The following is a 19,512-nucleotide window of genomic DNA, read 5'->3' as shown; positions in this document are numbered from 1 at the left end:
GAGCTGCTCTGACAGCTGGTTCTTAAAGCTAGTGAGGGAGATGGGAATCTCCAGCTTCAGTGATTTTTGCAGTTCGTTCCAGTCAGTGGCAGCAGAGAACTGGAAGGAAAGGCGACCAAAGGAGGAATTGGCTTTGGGGGTGACCAGTGAGATATACCTGCTGGAGAGCGTGCTACAAGTGGGTGCTGCTATGGTGACCAGCGAGCTGAGATAGGGCGGGGTTTTACCTAGCAGTGACTTGTAGATAACCTGTAGCCAGTGGGTTTGGCGACGAGTATGAAGCGAGGGCCAGCCAATGAGAGCGTATAGGTCGCAGTGGTGAGTAGTGTATGGGGCTTTGGTGGCAAAACGGATGGCACTGTGATAGACTACATCCAGTTTTCTGAGTAGAAAGTTGGAGGCTATTTTATAGATGACATCGCCGAAGTCAAGGATCGGTAGGATGGTCAGTTTTACGAGGGTATGTTTGGCAGCATGAGTGAAGGAAGCTTTGTTGCGAAATAGGAAGCCGATTCTAGATTACATTTTTGATTGGAGATACTTAATGTGAGTCTGGAAGGAGAGTTTACAGTCTAGCCAGACACCTAGGTATTTGTAGTTATCCATGTATTCTAAGTCAGAGCCGTCCAGAGTAGTGATGCTGGATGGGCGGGCAGGTGCGGACAATGATCGGTTGAATAGCATGCATTTAGTTTTATTTGCGTTTAAGAGCAGTTGGAGGCCCCGGAAGGAGAGTTGTATGGCATTGAAGCTCGTCTGGAGGTTAATTAACATAGTGTCCAAAGAAGGGCCAGAAGTATACAGAATGGTGTCGTCTGCGTAGAGGTGGATCAGAGAATCACCAGCAGCAAGAGCGACATCATTGATGTATACAGAGAAGAGAGTCGGCCCGAGAATTGAACCCTGTGGCACCCCCATAGAGACTGCCAGAGGTCCGGACAACAGGCCCTCCGATTTGACACACTGAGCTCTATCAGAGAAGTAGTTGGTGAACCAGGCGAGGCAATCATTTGAGAAACCAAGGCTGTTGAGTCTGCCAATAAGAATGTGGTGATTGACAGAGTCGAAAGCCTTGGCCAGGTCGATGAATACAGCTGCACAGTAATGTCTCTTATCGATGGTGGTTATGATATCGTTAAGGACCTTGAGCGTGGCTGAGGTGCACCCAGGACCAGCTCGGAAACCAGATTGCATAGCGGAGAAGGTACGATGTGATTCAAAATGGTCAGTAATCTGTTTGTTAACTTGGCTTTCGAAGACCTTAGAGATGCAGGGTAGGATAGATAAAGGTCTGTAGTAGATTAGGTCTAGAGTGTCTCCCTCTTTGAAGAGGGGGATGACCGCGGCAGTTTTCCAATCTTTGGGAATCTCAGACGATACGAAAGAGAGGTTGAACAGGCTAGTAATAGGGGTTGCAACAATTTCGGCAGGTAATTTTAGAAAGAGAGGGTCCAGATTGTCTAGCCCGGCTGATTTGTAGGGGCCCAGATTTTGCAGCTCTTTCAGAACATCAGCTATCTGGATATGAGTGAAGGAGAATGGTGGGGGCTTGGGCGGGTTGCTGTGGAGGGTGCCGGGCAGTTGACCGGGGTAGGGGTAGCCAGGTGGAAAGCATGGCTAGCCGTAGAGAAATGCTTATTGAAATTCTCAATTATAGCGGATTTGTCGGTTGTAACAGTGTTTCCTAGCCTCAGAGCAGTGGGTAGCTGGGAGGAGGTGCTCTTATTCTCCATGGACTTTACAGTGTCCCAGAACTTTTTTGAATTTGTACTGCAGGATGCAAATTTCTGTTTAAAAAAGCTAGCCTTAGCTTTCCTAACTGCCTGTGTATATTGGTTCCTAACTTCCCTGAAAAGTTGCATATCACGGGGGCTATTCGATGCTAATGCAGAACGCCACAGGATGTTTTTGTGCTGGTCAAGGGCAGACAGGTCTGGAGTGAACCAAGGGCTATATCTATTCCTGGTTCTACATTTTTTGCATGCCTATTTAAGATGGTGAGGAAGGCACTTTTAAAGAATAACCAGGCATCCTCTACTGTCGGGGTGAGGTCAATGTCATTCCAGGATACAACTGCCAGGTCGATTAGAAAGGCCTGTTCGCAGAAGTGTTTTAGGGAGCGTTTGACAGTTACGGATGCAGACAATGAGGTAGTGATCGCTGAGATCTTGGTTGAAAACAGCAGAGGTGTATTTGGAGGGTGAGTTAGTTAGGATGACATCTATGAGGGTGCCCGTGTTTATGGATTTGGGGTTGTACCTGGTAGGTTCATTGATAAGTTGTGTGAGGTTGAGGGCATTAAGCTTAGATTGTAGGATGGCTGGGGTGTTAAGCATGTCCCAGTTTAGGTCACCTAGCAGCACGAGCTCAGAAGATAGATGGGGGGCAATCAAATCACATATGGTGTCGAGGGCACAGCTGGGGGCAGAGGGTGGTCTTGTAGCAAGCGGCAATGGTGAGAGACTGGTTTCTGGAAAGGTTAATTTTTAGAAGTAGAAGCTCAAATTGTTTGGGTACAGACCTGGATAGTAAGACAGAACTCTGCAGGTTATCTTTGCAGTAAATTGCAACACCGCCCCCTTTGGCAGTTCTATCTTGTCGAAAAATGTTATAGTTAGGAATGGAAATTTCAAGGTTTTTGGTGGTCTTCCTAAGCCAGGATTCAGACACGGCTAGGACATCCGGATTGGTGGAATGTGCTAGGGCAGTGAATAAAACAAACTTAGGGAGGAGGCTTCTAATGTTAACATGCATGAAACCAAGGCTTTTACGGTTGCAGAAGTCAACAAATGAGAGAGCCTGGGGAATGGGAGTGGAGGTAGACACTGCAGGGCCTGGATTAACCTCTACATCACCAGAGGAACAGAGGAGGAGTAGGATAAGGGTACGGCTAAAGGCTAACAGAACTGGACACCTAGTACGTTCAGAACAGAGAGTAAAAGGAGCAGATTTCTGGGCACGGTAGAATATATTCAAGGCATAATGTACAGACAAAGGTATAGTAGGATGTGAATACAGTGGGGGTAAACCTGTGCATATAGTGATAACGAAAGAGATATTGTCTCTAGAAATATCATTTAAACCAGGTGATGTCACTGCATGTGTGGGAGGTGGAACTAAATTGTTAGCCGAGGCGTGTTGAGCAGTGCTAGAGGCTCGACAGTGAAATAAAACAATAGTTACAAACCAGAGCAGCAATCGACACGGCATGGTGACGTTAGGGAAAGGCATGCGTAGCCAGGTGATCATACAAGTCCAGCGCGTGGCTTCAGGCAGCTAGCGGCACAGCAGGCTAACAGAAAGGCCTTAGAGGAGGAAAGTCTGTTGTGGCCCCCTTGTGCAGTTACATCACGGATCAGCAGGACTCCGTGTGGTAAACCAGGCCAATTGGCAAAATATGTATAGTGGGCTTAGAAATATGTCTGAATGGCCTCTTAAGCCAGCAGTCCAATGTGCTTTAGATAGCTAGCAGGCCGCAGATTTGCGGCTGTGCGTTCAGGGGTCATTAGCTGCTATAATTCCAGGTGGGGAAAAAAAATATCTTAATAAAAATGTTTAAAAAATAATCATTTAAAAAAAGAAACAATTAAACGTTAAAATAAAATAAAAAATAGGTTCAGAGCTTGCGATAGGAATCCGGAGATATGGAGAAGAATAAGTCCCACTAGCTCTGGTTTGAGTTGCACTGTACAGACTGGCGAGAGTTGTCCGGGATAAAGGTAGCTGATGACCACTAGCAAAGGATAGCTGACTGCTAGCTAGTGGCTTCGGAATGTATTTGATGGGCCTCGTAAGCCAACAGTCCGTTGTGCTCTAGACAGATAGCATTCAGGGGACGTTAGCTGCGAAGGTCGGAAGGTGAGAAGGTTCAGAGCTTGCGATAGGAATCCGGAGATTTGGAGAGAAAAATAGGTCCGGTATGCTCTGGTTGAATCGCTTTGTACAAACTGGCTAGAGGTTAGCTGATGACTGTTAGCTGGCTAGTTAGCTGGCTAGTTTATGTTGGAGAGATTCCAGTAATAGAGGCCGAGAAAAATACTTTAGAGAAAAAGCAGGTCCACACCACATTGGGTGAGGCGGTTGCAGGAGAGTATTTTGAAGTAAGGGTTTAGAAAAATATTAAAAGATATGCGAAGAAAAATATATAAAAATATATATACATGGGACACGACAAGACGAAGGACAAATATGTCTGACTGCTACGCCATCTTGGATTGAACCTGCTTATGATGATAGAGTTTAATGTGAGCTTGCCAAAGGGAGTTTCTCACCGTCACTTGTAATGGTCTTGGCTTGAAGAATATCAGCTTTCTCCAATGTAAGCTCATCATGCTCTTGGGCCTGGTAACTCTTGATGCATTGAACTTGGGAAAGATCTGAGAGGAGAAACAACCAAAGGTGTATAAAATGACTGAAAAGGCTGTACTTCTGTTAAAATCGATTTTTAAAAATATTTTAAAACGTAATGCAATATTTTCCAAGTTACAGTAAATGAAACAACAGAAGCTCAGGGACATGACTGAAGTTGGTTTATAAGTCATTGAAATACTTAATCAGCACAGCAAGATGTGACTGCTTATCCAGACTATTGATAAAGCAGCTACTTACCATCATTCTCAGTGGCCTGCTCAATATCTTCCAATGGATCAGAGGGGAACATGGCTGTGATCCATCTTTGTTTCCCACTCCTGGGAAGAAACAAAACCCACGTAGAGGCTGTCAGTTCCTACTTTATCACTACCATTACATATCATGATAGTGGTATGTATAGCAGCTCACTCAGTGTGGGCCTTGAGTAGGATCTGGTGTTTGAGTTGCCGGCCCTCACACAGCTGCAGGTGGAAGATGAAACCTGAGATGCCCTGAAGCTTCTGACTGAGGTCCTTCACCTTCAGCTGCCCGATCTTAGCGTGAACAAACACCATGAACTTCCACGTGCTGCAGACAGACCAGAGACAGGAATTTGTCAATGTATGCCATGCATCACTCAATCAACCAACATTTATGACATACAGTAACACCATACATAGTGTTGCATAGTGTGGCAGAGCATAGCATAGCTCAGCATACTGTAGCATGGCATTACGCCATACATATAAAACACTTTTCTTTCTATTCTCCCTCTACATTGTACATCTTTAGTACTCACTCCTTCCTCTTGGACAGCAGAAGACAGTCATTGAACAGATGCAGGTACACAGGCCTTGTGGGCAACTTGAACTTTGACCCAGAAATACTCATGGTCTGTGTGTCCACTTCGAGCAGTTCTCCATGCTTGACCAGCCAGCGAGACTGGGAGATCAGAGGGAATATCTAAAAGGGGAGATGTATGTGATTAATGAGCATGAATGAACAGTTATTTAATTATTACTGGGGTTAGAGGCATGCGGTTTCTTTACTTGCAATCTACAATGGGCAAACATTATATGGTTAATCCATACTATGGCAATAATAAGAAATAGGATCTGTTGTTGTCCAAAACCATTGATTCTCAGCAGTGGATAGGGGAAAGGGGAATATACTGTACATGAGTATACAGTAGGTGTACTGAGAATGAATGAGGTTGTTCCCAACGAGAGATGTTGTCATCTACCTTGCCCTCAAAGTGGATCTTCTTATTGAGGTGAATGAGCTCTTCCATCCTCTTCATTGACTGCACACTGGAGTTACATTCCTTTATAATCTGTTGTGATAAGAACGGTTATTTCAATGTTTTAGGCAATATAGTCTATTAGTAAAAAGTTTAATCATTTCTCTATTATTTATTTTGTATAACGACTAAAAATTAACCAAACTTCAACTTTTGGTATATGTTTTATTTTTTGCTACCTTTTTCAGCTCATTGAAGGCCTTGGTGGCTGTGTCCTCATCCCTAGAGCCTGGTGTTGTCCTCTTTAGGATATTCTATAAGATAGAAGGAAGATAGAACATTTTGGATCTCAACTTTCACCTCAGGACACTGCAAAGCCTGCTGCTGTATATTTGCTTATTCACTGGTCCGTAACTTGATGTAAGTTAGAGTAATTGTTTTGTCCCTACAGCCAGTCATGAATAGTTTAATTTTATGGTGAACAAGGGTGCTTTATCATACCTCCACCAGCATCTTGAGCCGTGTGATCCTCTGGAAGGGGAGGATGAGGAAGGAGGCGAGGGGAAGACGCTGGCAGATGGGGTCTTCTTCCAAACGAGCCAGGATACCTGGGAAGCGAGCATTCTCCTGTCTACAGAGACAAAAATCGCTTCAAATCTAGCACTATGGTCAGAAAAAACCTTCACTGGTATGGATTGGAGATATATGTGTAAATGTGACTCACCACCTGGATTCGGTCTTATGTAGCAAAATTTGAAATGGTGTATTTTATTTTTATACATTGGATAAAAGTAGAGAGTCAGAGATACAAAATGAGATAACGTACACTGCATTTGAGGAACAAATGGAAGTTTGTTTGTTGTCTTTTAAAGTTGATCAATTGTAAACTCACATTTGAGAAAATGGCCTTTACATTTTTTGGCATTTAGTGAAGAGCTCTTCTTTGTCTACACCCATTCAGCATCGTTCACACCCTCTTAAGCTTTAGCCCCACCCATCTCGTTTCGCTATCAGAGCGAATGATTGGATAAGATGAAAACAGCCTAACCAACTCTGCTGGCAACAATTTTATTACGTTCTTTTGCAGATGTTTACTGACACTGGCCATATTCAATGGGTGTTGTACACACATCACGTAATGTTAGTTAACGAGCCAGCCAGCTAATATTAGCTAATTAAACGACAATAAACAGTGCCAACAATGCCACAGTGCTGGGAGCTAACCAACCAGGTTCAATGTTATCTAGCTAACATTTGGCTCTAATTAAAAAAGCAAATGGCTCTGGAATATGAATAATAACGTCAGCTAGGGAGCCAGCCAACTAACGTTAGTTAGCTAGCTAACAGTAAACTTTATCTTAAGACATTTAGCTATCTAGGTAAACAATGAACCTAGCTATGTAAACCAAAGTGTAAATTCAAACAACGTCACGTAACGTTAGCTAACAAGCCAGCCAGCTAACGTTAGCTAGTTAAACAACAACGAACAGTGCCAACAATGCCACAGTGCTGGGAGCTAACCAACCGGTTTCAATGTTAGCTAGCTAACCACATTCATTAGGCTGTCATTAGCTAGCTAACAACATTTTTCTTAAGTTCAAATGGCTCTCCTGTGAAGTCGTGACTTGCAACATACGCCTAGTTTCCTGAATAGGTTCACATATATCTATGGTCATGAACCCTGTTTCTGAAGAGCTACAGGGTTTCGTTCCAACCCAGCACTAGCACACTTGGTCTTGATGATTAGTTGAACCAGGTGTGTTAGTGCTGGGCTGGAACAGAAACCTGCACACCGTCGATATCCATATGTACAAAGTGACAATTCGAGCGTGTGTACTAGGCACTGAGCAACATAATTTGCATTATACTTACGGTCTCAAATGTGCAACAAAGCAAAATAGATTACACACAAAGTAAGACTGCTCACAACATGCGCTGGTAGGTCTGTTCCTGGTAGGCCTGGTTGGTCACGTAGGGGAGGTAGACCCTTCGCAGGGCGGGACAGTGGGCCAGGACGATGTCAGACACGTCAAAACGCAAGATGTCCTCCTCCAGCCGGTGCTCCAGGTCCTGCAGGAACCTAGAGAGAGAGATGAAAGGAAGAGAGGGAGTAACAAAGAAAGTGAAATATTCAGAGAAAATCGAGCGTGGGATCGAAACAGAGAGAGATATTGAAAGCAGTGGGGCTAAGCTACCTGCCATCCATGACCTCTATACCAGGCAGTGTCGGAGGAAGGCCCCTAAAAATGGTCAAAGACTTCAGCCACCCAAGTCATAGATTGTTTTCTCTACTACTGCACAGCAAGCAATACCGATGCAGCAAGACTTGAACCAAGAGGACCCTGAACAGCTTCTATCCCCAAGCCATAAGACTGCTAAATAGTAAGTTAAATAGTTAACCAATAGCTACCTGGACCAACTGCATTGACCCTTTTGTCACTATCTCTTTTAACTCATCACATATGCTGCTACTTAAAAAAAATATATATATATATATATATTATTGAATATCCGAAACATACAATATACTTGCAGTGAAGCCGCTCAACAACTACATCATATCAATCATCCAACAGACTCCCATTCAGAGCAACACACAGAAGCATCCAGGTTCAATGCCCTGCTCAAGGGGCGCGTTGACAGATCTCCCACCAGGCCAAACGTGAACCCGAACCCTCCAAGATCCCCCCACAGTTCCCCAATAGCTGTCCTGCAACCATTCGAAACCCCTCCCACAATCACCCCCCCCCAAGAAGAAGAAGAAAGAAAATATATACAATTAAAGAGAAAAAAGGAAGACAGAAGAAAATAGCAAACAACACTGCAAAAAATAATACATTTAAAACAAAGGACACCAAAGGACACCAAGGATAACTAAAATCATAACAGCAATGCCAACTGTATATGTTTGTGTGCATGTCTGGCACTATTACATGTATGTGTGTGTTCTTGTATGCGTTTATTTGAATGAGAGTGTATGTATATTCATGTGTACAAACACCTGCATGGCATCAGCCTCATGCAAACCGGCATTAGTTGTAAAAACTGCCCCTCTGTGTCATTTAAACATACTTTTTATCATGTTTTATTTTGTTTGAAAAAGAGAGATACTTTTGGCAATCTGCACAAAGGCAAAAAGGCAATTTTAAAACAATGGATGAGCTTTTCTTAGTAATCTACTTGAGAACCATTTAGGCTTCAAGTAAAACTTTTGAATAAATGAAGCTTTTAGAGAGAGGTTTAGTGCTTTTATATTTAATAATCTCAACCCACCCAATTCATATTCATTATATAGATAGGCACATTTTATTTTGTCTGGTTTGGCGTCCCAGATAAAGCGAAATATTTTTTGCTCATATGATTTGAAAAATGTAGGCAGCGCCATAAGTAAGTGAGTAAACTGAGATATGACTAAGGAGTTAATCAGGGCAATTTTTCCATAAATAGACATGTATTTACCTCTCCATGGTTGCAGGATCTTGTCTATTTTTACAAGTTTTCTATTGAAATTAATTGTGGAGAGCTTATTTTTATATTTTGTGATATGAATTCCAAGTATGTCTACTTCACCATCAGCCCATTTTATAGGTAAACTGCAGGGTAATGTAAAAGTTGTATTTTTTAAAGGTCCAATACATAATATTGTACACTTATCATAATTAGGTTTTAGTCCAGAGAGTACAGAAAAGTTAGCTAGATTTTCAATGAGACATTGCAGGGATCTAGCTTGCAGACTTAATATAAAACTTGAGTCATCAATACATGGACACCTTTGTTTTTAATCCTTGGATTTCTAATCCTCTAATGTTGTTATTGGATCTGATTTTAATAGCTAGCATTTCGATGGCCATAACGAATAGATATGGTGACAGAGGACACCCTTCTTTAACTCCTCTTGACAATTCAAAACTCTCTGAGAAGTAGCCGTTACTTACTATTTTACACCTGGGGTTACTAGGATAGGATAAAGTAATCCTTCTCACCCCCCCCCCCCCCCTTAAAAGATTTAGATGCACTATTGTAAAGTGGCTGTTCCACTGGATGTCTTAAGGTGAACGCACCAATTTGTAAGTCGCTCTGGATAAGAGCGTCTGCTAAATGACTTAAATGTAAAATGTAAATGTTACTATACATCATTTTTTACCCATTTTCTAAGAGAATTACCGAAATTGGAAAAATCCAGGCATTTATAAATAAAATCCAGTCTTACTTTATCAAATGCCTTTTCAAAATCCGCTATAAATACCAGGCCTGGCTTCTGAGATGTTTCATGATGTTCTATTAATTCTAGTAGTTGTTGTATATTATCTCCATTGTATCGTCCATGTAAAAAACCTGTCTGATCAGGCTGAACAATACCTGGTAAAACCCTTTAATTCTGAGTGCTATGCATTTCACAAGTATTTTTGCATCACAATATTGAAGTGTAAGGGGCCTCCATCTGGGTCTCGTTTTAATAATAGAGAAATAAGACCTTCCTGCTAAGTACCTGACAGACTACCATTTATATAGGAGTAGTTAAAACAAATCTAACAATGGAGCTTTTAGAATATCAAAAAACGCTTGATACCGGTATGTCATCAAGCCCTGGGGTTTTTCCAGACTGAAAGGATTTAATAGCCTCAAAAAGTTATTCCTCTGTAATTTGGCCTTCGCATTGATCTTTTTGTAAATGTTCAATTTTCAATTTTTTATATTATTTGGAAAGAATTCCTTACCGTAATCTTCATTCAGTGGGAGAGGATGAGACGGAAAAGAGAACATCTGCCTAAAATAGTTAGCTGCCTCTTTTAAAATATAATTCTGAGAATCATAGATGACTCCGTCTTCAGTAACAAGTTTCTGCAAATTATTTTTGTTAGAGTTCCTGTATTGGAGATTCAAGAAGAATTTTGTGCATTTTTCTCCATATTCCATCTAGTTTGCTTTATTTTTGTAATAGATTACATTAGAATAAGTTCCTCAAGTTCTTTTTGTTTTTCCTCTAACTTATTTTGTACCTCTGTAGTATTGTTTTTATTGCTAACTACCTGTACTATTAGTTCATGGATTTCCCTTGTTAGTCTTGTCTCTTTCGCCAGAAACTGCTCATTTAAATTATTGATGAATATTGAATTGAATGTACATTTAAAGGTATCCCAAACAATAAAGGGATTTGCTGAACCTATATTATACGGGAAAAATTCAGTTATAAATGATTTTGTCTTATTTTTAACTAAGTTGTCCTCCAGTAAACTTTGATTAAATTTCCAATATACCCGTCCACGTGGAAAATCTATAAGAGTTTTGTGAATGCCAATTAGATCATGATCCGATTGCATTCTGTCTCCTATTAAAACTTTTTTTAACCTTTGATGCAAGAGAGAAAGAGACAAGAAAGTAGTCAAGATGACTAGCTTGATTAAGTCTCCTCCATGTATATCTCACTAGTTTTTAGTGTCCAAATATCCACTATTTCTAACGTGTCCATAATATTTGTGATTTCCTTCAGGGCACGGTGATGATAGTTTGTAGAGTGATTACCTTTATGGTCCAATGAGGTACTTAACACTGTGTTATAGTCTCCTTCCATAATTAATTGATAATTTGTTGCCTGTAAATTCAATAAATTGATATAAATTATTTTGAAGAAGTATGGATCATCCTGATTTGGACCATATAGATTAATGAGCCAAATCTCTTATTTCATCCACTTTCATATTCAAAAGGATCCACCTTCCTTGCGAATCATTCCTGACTATTTGCACATTCAGATCAAAATTGTTGTTAATTAATATCATCACACCATTTGAGGTCCTTTGTCCATGACAGAAAATGATTCCACCACCCCATTCCTTTTTCCACGCAACTTCATCTAAGGATGTATTGAGTTTTCTGTAAACAGTATATGCTATATTCCTTTTCTTTTAGCCATGTAAAGACTGATCTTTTTTTACAATCTGCTAAATCGATACAATTATAACTGGCTATACTTATTTCACCCCTTACCATAACTAGATACTATTCTCAGTCTAAATTGACCATCATTAGTGCTTCTAAAGTTACTGCCATCAGAGGTATTATGACGGTCAAAACTAGAGTTTTCAAATGTCTGATATTTAGAATTCAAGCAATAGGTTCTAGCAATATTTGTTTTATTCCCTTGCCTGTTTTCCTGTGAGCCAATGCCACAGATGTTAGAAAATTGAGACAAGATATTATGTGTGTAGTAAATCTGAGTAGGTTGATGTGTATGATATTGGATGTGATTTGGTGAGAGTGTTTACGATGTCTGTATAAGAGTAAGGCTATAATGTGTTATGTCCAAAAAATAATAACTCTGTCAATGTGCATGGTTGAGTGTCTATGTGTGTAACATTTAGTGCGTATAGCCTTAATATTCATGATGATAATTGTAATCCATATTGTATCACCGTCATAGTGGCGTCATAATTATCTTTAACATCATCGAAAAACACATCCCAGCATTTCCATAGCAATTGACGTTTCACATGATCATAAAATAGACCTTGCATTACTCTAGACCTTGCATTACTCTCACTACAGTACAAATGTATTCAGTACAATATGTTATTATTCTGATATCTCCCCTTGCTTGTTGTAAACATATATAAACTTGTAGACAAATACATAAAAAAGATAGACAAACAAACACATAAAATTATAAAACTGTTATTGACAATAGAGAGAGAGAAGAGAAGAAGAACGAGAGCGAGATCAGCTGTGTGTGTGTGTAAGTCCGTATGTGTAAGTGCGCATGTAATTGAGTACCTGTGTGTTCATATCCACTTCATAATGTTCAAATATTTTTACAGTTCCCATACTTTCTTTTTTTTGTAACCTGAAGTCCCTGTAGAATTTAATAGAGCCATGGTGTTATGGAGCTGTCTCGGAATAGCTGTCCATCTATAAAGAATTTGTCCACAATGATAAAGGCATGCTTACTCTTCTCTCGTTGTTGCCTTTGTACCGGATACAGTCTCTTAGGACGTTCGTTTATCTCCCTTGGAAATTGGTCATTGAGACCGAATTTGGTCCCTTTAAGCTCCCTTCATCTGCTTTTGATCAGCTCATTTTGTTGGTAGTGTTCAAATTTTGTGATGATCGGTCGGGGACCCTTGGTCTTGTCGGTCATCGCTCCAAGTCTTTGTACTTGGTTGAAAGCCACCTTGTTTACAGTCTCTGTAGAAAGTTTCAAGGAGGATTGTATGAATTCTCTGATCACGCCCTCTGGATTATTGGATGCGTCATCAGAAATCTCAGGAAAAAAATGATTTCCACGCATGCTACGACTTTGTATGTGTAGTAGCGACTCCTTCATCACCCTGTTTTCCCTGAGTAGACGATCCATGTTGGAATTGTGTATTTTTACCTTGGCTGTGAGTTCCTTCCTGCTACTGTTTATGTTTATGTATGCTGCTGCTACTGTTTATTATCTATCCTGTTGCCAGTGGTGGAAAAAGTATCCAATTGTCATACCTGAGTAAAAGTAAAGATACCTTAACAAAAAAGGACTCAAGTAAAAGTGAAAGTCACCCAGTAAAACACTACTTGAGTAAAACTCAAAAATGATTTGTTTTTAAATCTACTTAAGTATCAAAAGTAAATGTAATTGCTAAAATATACTTAAGTATCAAAAGTATACATCATTCCTAATATTAAATCAAACAAGACGGCATGATTTTAATGTTTTTTTTAAATGTATGGATCACCAGGGGCACACTTCAGCACTCACACATAATTTACAAACAAAGCATATTTGTGTTAGTGAGTCTGCCAGATCAGAGGCAGTAAGGATGACCAGGCATTTTCTTCTGATAATTGCATGAATTGGACAATTTTTCTGTCCTGCTAAGCATTCAAAATGTATCAAGTACTTTTGGGTGTCAGGGAAAATGTATGGAGTAAAAAGTATATTATTTTCTTTAAGTAGTACTTTAAAGTATTTTTACTGAAGTACTTTACACCACTGCCTGTTGCCTAGTCACTTTATCTCTTCCTATATGTACATATCTACCTTAATTACCTCGTACCCCTGCACATCTACTTGGTACTGGTACCCTGTATATATTATCGTTACTTATTGTTTATTTATTCCTTGTGTTATTATTTTTCTATTATTTCTCTTTTTCCTCTCTGCATTGTTAGGAACGGCCCATGAGTAAGCATTTCACTGTTAGTCTACACCTGTTTGTGACTAATCAAATTTGATTTGAAGAGAAACAGAAGAATAAGAAAAACCAAGACAGAAAAAACAGAGAATCTCATGACATACATTAATTTACTATACCTCTCACTGACGTCCTTGACCTCGGGGAGCTTGGAGAAGAGCCACTGTCTGTCCTGGGCCCCCAGACACTCCCCCAGCTCCTGGGACAGCATAAAATGGTCCACTGCGATGGTCAGACTCCGAATGTACGACGCCTCTGATGTCACCAGCTCAAACTTGGCCTGTGATGAGGAGACATTATGGGCCTTTAGGAAACAATAGGCACACCTCTCACTCACAATTAAAAACATGATACTTTATTTATCTAAATATGAAAAATGAAATACTTGAAATCATGACGTTATCATGAGACATATTGGGAAAATCTATGAATTTAATGTTATGACCACAAATCAAAATATGTTATGTTAACAAAATAGGTAATCCATCCCATAGATGAAACAGATCAACTTGGCTGGCTAATTGGATATGCTAAAAGCCTGTAGTGCTGCCATAGACATGGATAGAGGCTGCACTTTCCACAAAAGATAGGATATTGGGCACACCTTCTATCCATCTCTATGAGTGCTTCCCAAATCCCAATCTGGCTTGATGTCATCCCCATGTTCTCACCTCCTGTAGTTTGCGCTCCACGTTGCTGAAGTTGTCCAGCTGACCGCTGTTCCGGACATCAGGGATGTCTTGCCACAGCGAGAAGGCGGAGCCTCGTGACGAGCAAAAGGAGCTGGATGGAGACAGATTAGATGGAGATGGAGTCTCCCCAGCCCCTTCCTCACTTAGCCCCTCCTCCTCAGCACCTGGCTCCTCCCCCTGCTGCCTCAGGATTTCTCGGTTGATTGCAACATCACTGTACTCCTGGTACAGAATTGCTGAGGAGAGAGAAAGAGAGAGAGCGATGAGAATTTGAGTAAGAAGAGTACATAGGGGTGATTGAGAATTAAAATCAATATTGCAGAAAGTTTAAAAAAAAATACTTTCAGATATTATGTTGTTATGTAGCATGTGGTTGAACGAGTGTGGATACCATTGCTATGCCATATAAATACAATTGATAATGGAGGTGGAGAAGGGAGGTGGAATAAACCACATTTTTGACACAAGACTCACAGCTGGGGAGGAACCGTGACAGACGATTGGATCTGCTGACTGTGGGAGGAGTGCACCAATCATCCTCAATGGATTTCTTCCTCAAACTGTGGGAAAGTAGTATTTATAGTCGTTATAACAGTGTCATTCACAGTGGACAACCTTACAACTCACTTCCAGCTAAGATTTGTAGTTTAAATTTGTGAGTTTAACTTTGATATAATACACCCATTTTTTACTGTTAAAACACACTTTTTGATTGTGAATCCGGTGCTACGTCGATGTTGTTGCGTGTTTTTGTCAGCAGATGGCAGTTGCGGTGTAGGTCCTACTGGACTATGGGGGGCGCTGTCACTGGCACCACCTGAGCCACGATGCCTGGAAGTGGACTTATCTGGAGAGGAAGAAAGTAGATAGAGGTTTAAGGAACCTAGCAAACACACAACCACTACAGAACGTTGTCTCAAGTTCAAACATCCTCTTACATAGAAAACAGCTTTGCTAAATTGGTTATAGCATTTGCTGTCAAAAACATCATGTCTAACACATCCCACTGCAGTGGTGCTCAACCCTGAGGCAGGACACTCACAGTCAGGGCTGAAGTTGCTGGGGTTCTGCCTGTCGCGGGAGGCCACGCGAGCTGACAGCGACTTGCCAAGCTTTAGTGTGAACGAGTTCTTCCTCTGGGAAAGCTGTAGCCGTGAGATCAGCTCTGAGGCTGAGAAGCGACGCCGCTCGTGTTCCGCCATACTGGAGCGGGCTAAAGAGCTTCCACCGGTGGCCGAGGAATTCTCTACAGCCCCATAGTTCAAGACAGATGAGTGCTCTGACAACTGCAGCGGCTCTGCGGAAAAAGGTGGAGTCTTTCGGGGGTTGGGTGTCCCCCCTGTTGATGAGGGGCTCGTGGCATCTACAGGGTCTCCCCCGATGTCCTCCTCCAGGAAGGAATCGAAGGGTCCTGAGAAGAGGTAGTCGCCATCCAGAATGGGGCTGGCCAAAGAATCGTCACTCAGGCTGTCTGGTGAGTACACTCGCATCTTACGCCCTAGGACACAACACAAACAAGACTGAGGTGGACTTCTCTGCAAACTCCAGCCAGTTATATTGGAAATAGGCCTTGTACAAAATATTTCAGAAGTAAGATTTGAAGTGTGATTTTTATGTCCTACAGATGACAAAATGGAGGAAAGAAACATTCTCCTGATGAGGACTAACAGAGAGTTGACAAAGTGGAATGGATAGATACTGTACTTACGGATAGACTTTTCCTTGAGTGAACCCTGTGACGTCCTCCTCTGGGGTCGACAGGTGTCTGGGGTCTGCATCTCCGGAGGCTCATGTGAGTATGGAGAGCCAGGTGGCTGAGAGTTACAGTAGTCTGTGTCCCTGTACAGGGAGGACAGAGGGAGGAACAGGGGCAGGCTGAGGGCTGTGTGGAGGGGACGAAACACCGTCGACACCACCATGGGTCTCTCACACTTCTCTTGCCCTGGAGGGTCAGTCCTCCTATCTTCCCGGATAAAAAGCTCAACGTCACCCCCTAGCATCTGAGAGTCTGAACTCAGGTCCGTATCAGTGTCTTGATCAGGGTTACTCCTCCAGCCGCCATTTAATGCTTCAGTCCTTATGTGTTTGCGATGATTCAGAGGCAAAGGGGTGGAGTGCTGAACGTCTGCAGTAGGTGATCCATGGCCGTTGTCGCTGGGGGTCACAGGCGGCTGCCGCTCCTGCTGACACACGGCGATGTGGTTGTGCTGGCACTGCCGCAGGAGAGGCCTGTCGTCCCGGGCCTCGCTCAAAGCCTGGGACTCGCCTGAGACCGGGAACCACATGCTGGGACACTCTCCTCGGCAACGGAAGACATGGAGGTGAGGCTGGAAGTCAGGGAGAGGGGAGAATCCATACCCGGGAAGCATGACTGAGAGAACACATGGGAAATGCAGAAAGGAGAAACAAGTTTTTGCAATAAACTTCAATATGCTAACATAGTATCCTCTTGCCATATCTGGTAAAACAGCACCCACTGAGCATGGTTACATGCACACAATAATACCATTATTATGGATAGTCAGATTAATATAACAGTGTGTTTAAAACGTTTACATGCTTTGCAAGAAAACCATTTCCCTAATAATCCTGTTTACATGGACATATTTGAAATCAGGCTACCTGGTGGGACTTAAATAAATGCAGAAAATCGGCAATGAAAATAAACGTTTTACCACATGTTATTGACCATGTTATTTTTGCGACGGGTATTCGGACATATAAAGTTTGCATGTTAAACTCACTTCACTCGCACATAAAAGGGAGGCTTGCGCTACAGGTGCTGGCACATGTGCAGATCGAATTCACAGCCGGAGTGCTGATTAAACTGTTTACATGTCTAATCATTTGAAAGAAAAAAGAAAAACAGGTGTTTTAATCGACGTATGCTTACTTCGATTTTGACCTTATTATGACAAGCAGAGTAAGGTGTTTACATGACTATTTCCATACTTGGCCTAGTGCCATAATCAGTTTAATATCCAATGATGTGTGCACTCAGTGTAGGCTATATTGTATTCACTAATCACTATTAAAAGGAACATTTCATCATGTGGCTTCCCTCTATACGAGACATGATATGTTAAATTGAAATACTGAGTGAGACTGCTATTAACCACTGGTGGAGACAGTTATATCCTTATATGGAAGGTGTTGCTGTTGTACATAAAGCAAACCTGCTGTAGCCCAAGTACCAAATGCAGTACAAAACGACTCATCCGCTAGTTTGTTTATAGTTTGTGTATGCCAAAACAAACCGATCAGGTCCCCTTCACAAATAATTGTCATGGTTTTGTAATGTATACTGTTATCAAATAGTATGTTTCCTGAAATACTTTCAGTTTGTTCTATCTCTCACACATTGTGTAACAATCTGTTGTGGCAGTGTGAAAGATGTATTGTATACTTGCTAAGGAAGATGTCTGTTCATTGGAGCAAAATGGCAGTTGAACATGGACGCATGAAACCCCCCACCCTCTCTCCTCTAGGCCTGGCTCTGTGCTGCAGCTGAGAGTGTCTTCCTGCTCTAATTAAAGACTGCACCACACGCAGCTCTCAGCCCCCTGTACTTATCCTCTACCTACCCCCCCCCCCCCCACACACACACACAAACCTCCTTTATCTACAGATGGCATGCTGAACCAGGCCAGAGCCACACACATTCAGCCTTAACCCTTCACAAAGTGCGCCTAAACCAAGTGACACTACATATTCAGTCCTCGTCACCTTTCACCTGACAATATAGACCCATCTATCTCTCACAGTGTTTAATCTTTAACCTGGTTGTTATGACATGATCAGCAGTCTAGAGATTCAGAGAGACCGAGAGAAGGGAGAGGGATTCTAAGAGATTGAGGGAGAGAAAAAGAGAGAGTGACCCACAAATGATTCCCCCACTGAGCCATGAAAATTAGGTCGGCACTTTACACTAGTGTTACTTACTATAAACAAATTGGGGGGAATTCAGACTGGAGTTACATGCATGTAGCTTGAGCACTTTTCTCTCTATGCGTATTCTGGCCTTGAACATGGGGAAATGCCAGTGCCAGCAAGGTACGGTACGCATTTGGGGAGGAAATCAAAGAAATGTGTGCGTCTACATACGCAGTATTCTGACCTTGACTTAATTGACTAATAATTCTAGCACCTGAACGTGTGAGGAAACAATGAATAAGGTTAAGTGTACCTGTCAGTTTCCAAGTGGAAAAAACATCTATACTGAACAAAAATATAAACGCAACAGGTCCCATGTTTCATGAGCTGATATAAAAGATCCCAGAAATGTTCCATATGCACACAAAGCTAATATCTCTCCATTTTTGTACACAAATTTGTTTATATCCCTGTTTGTGAGCATTTCTCCTTTGCCAAGATAATCCATCCACCTGATAGGTGTGGCATATCAATAAACTGATTAAACAGCATGATCATTACACAAGTGCACCTTGTACTGGGGACAATAAAAGGCCACTAAAATGTGTAGTTTTGTCACACAGCACAATACCACAGATGTCTCGAGTTTTGAGGGATCGTACAATTGGCATGCTGATTGCAGGAACTTCCAACAGAGCTGTTGGCAGATAATGTAATGTTCATTTCTCTATCATAAGCCACCTCCAACATTGTTTTAGAGAATTTGGCAGTATGTCCAACTGGCCTCACAACCGCAGATCACGTGTATTTTTTTTACATTTATTTAGTTAGGCAAGTCAGTAAAGAACAAATTGTTATTTACAATGACCCAGACAACGCTGGGTCAATTGTCAATTGTGTGCTGCCCTTTGGTACTCCCAATCACGGCTGGTCGTGATACAGCCTGGAATTGAACCAGGGTCTGCAGTGATGCCTCTAGCACTGAGATGCAGTGCCTTAGACCACTGCGCCACTCGGGAGCCCACACCAGCCCAGTATTTCTGTCTGTAATAAAGCCCCTTTGTGGGGAAAAACTCATTCTGATTGGCTTGGCCTGGCTCCCCAGTGGGTGGGCCTATGCCCTCCCAGGTCAACCCATACGTGTGCCCCTGCCCAGTCATGTGAAATCCATAGATTAGGGCCTAAT

At 41.8% G+C, this 19,512-nt stretch overlaps 1 protein-coding gene across 5 annotated transcripts in view; it reads right to left on the bottom strand.

Moving 5' to 3' along the window:
• arhgef19 (Rho guanine nucleotide exchange factor (GEF) 19) overlaps positions 1 to 19,512 on the bottom strand; it is a 45,041-nt gene that overhangs the window by 4,797 nt on the left and 20,732 nt on the right. For 2 of the 5 annotated variants that reach the window (XM_065005405.1, XM_065005403.1), the window contains exons 2-15: positions 16,162 to 16,824; positions 15,496 to 15,951; positions 15,159 to 15,300; positions 14,928 to 15,013; positions 14,433 to 14,689; positions 13,866 to 14,041; positions 7,518 to 7,670; positions 6,092 to 6,221; positions 5,830 to 5,904; positions 5,594 to 5,683; positions 5,150 to 5,313; positions 4,780 to 4,938; positions 4,609 to 4,688; positions 4,272 to 4,376 (exon numbers count right to left, since the gene is read on the bottom strand). In XM_065005405.1, the coding sequence (XP_064861477.1) occupies positions 4,272 to 4,376; positions 4,609 to 4,688; positions 4,780 to 4,938; positions 5,150 to 5,313; positions 5,594 to 5,683; positions 5,830 to 5,904; positions 6,092 to 6,221; positions 7,518 to 7,670; positions 13,866 to 14,041; positions 14,433 to 14,689; positions 14,928 to 15,013; positions 15,159 to 15,300; positions 15,496 to 15,951; positions 16,162 to 16,822 (2,734 nt within the window). In that variant the 5' untranslated portion in view covers positions 16,823 to 16,824. The other 3 variants (XM_065005404.1, XM_029622014.2, XM_065005402.1) reach the window with 3 other exon arrangements.

The sequence above is a fragment of the Oncorhynchus nerka genome, linkage group LG20 (assembly GCF_034236695.1).
Source record: "Oncorhynchus nerka isolate Pitt River linkage group LG20, Oner_Uvic_2.0, whole genome shotgun sequence".
Classification (NCBI taxonomy): Eukaryota; Metazoa; Chordata; class Actinopteri; order Salmoniformes; family Salmonidae; genus Oncorhynchus; species Oncorhynchus nerka.
The sequence above is the reverse complement of the archived record's forward strand: the minus strand, read 5'-3'. Positions and strand labels throughout refer to the sequence as shown.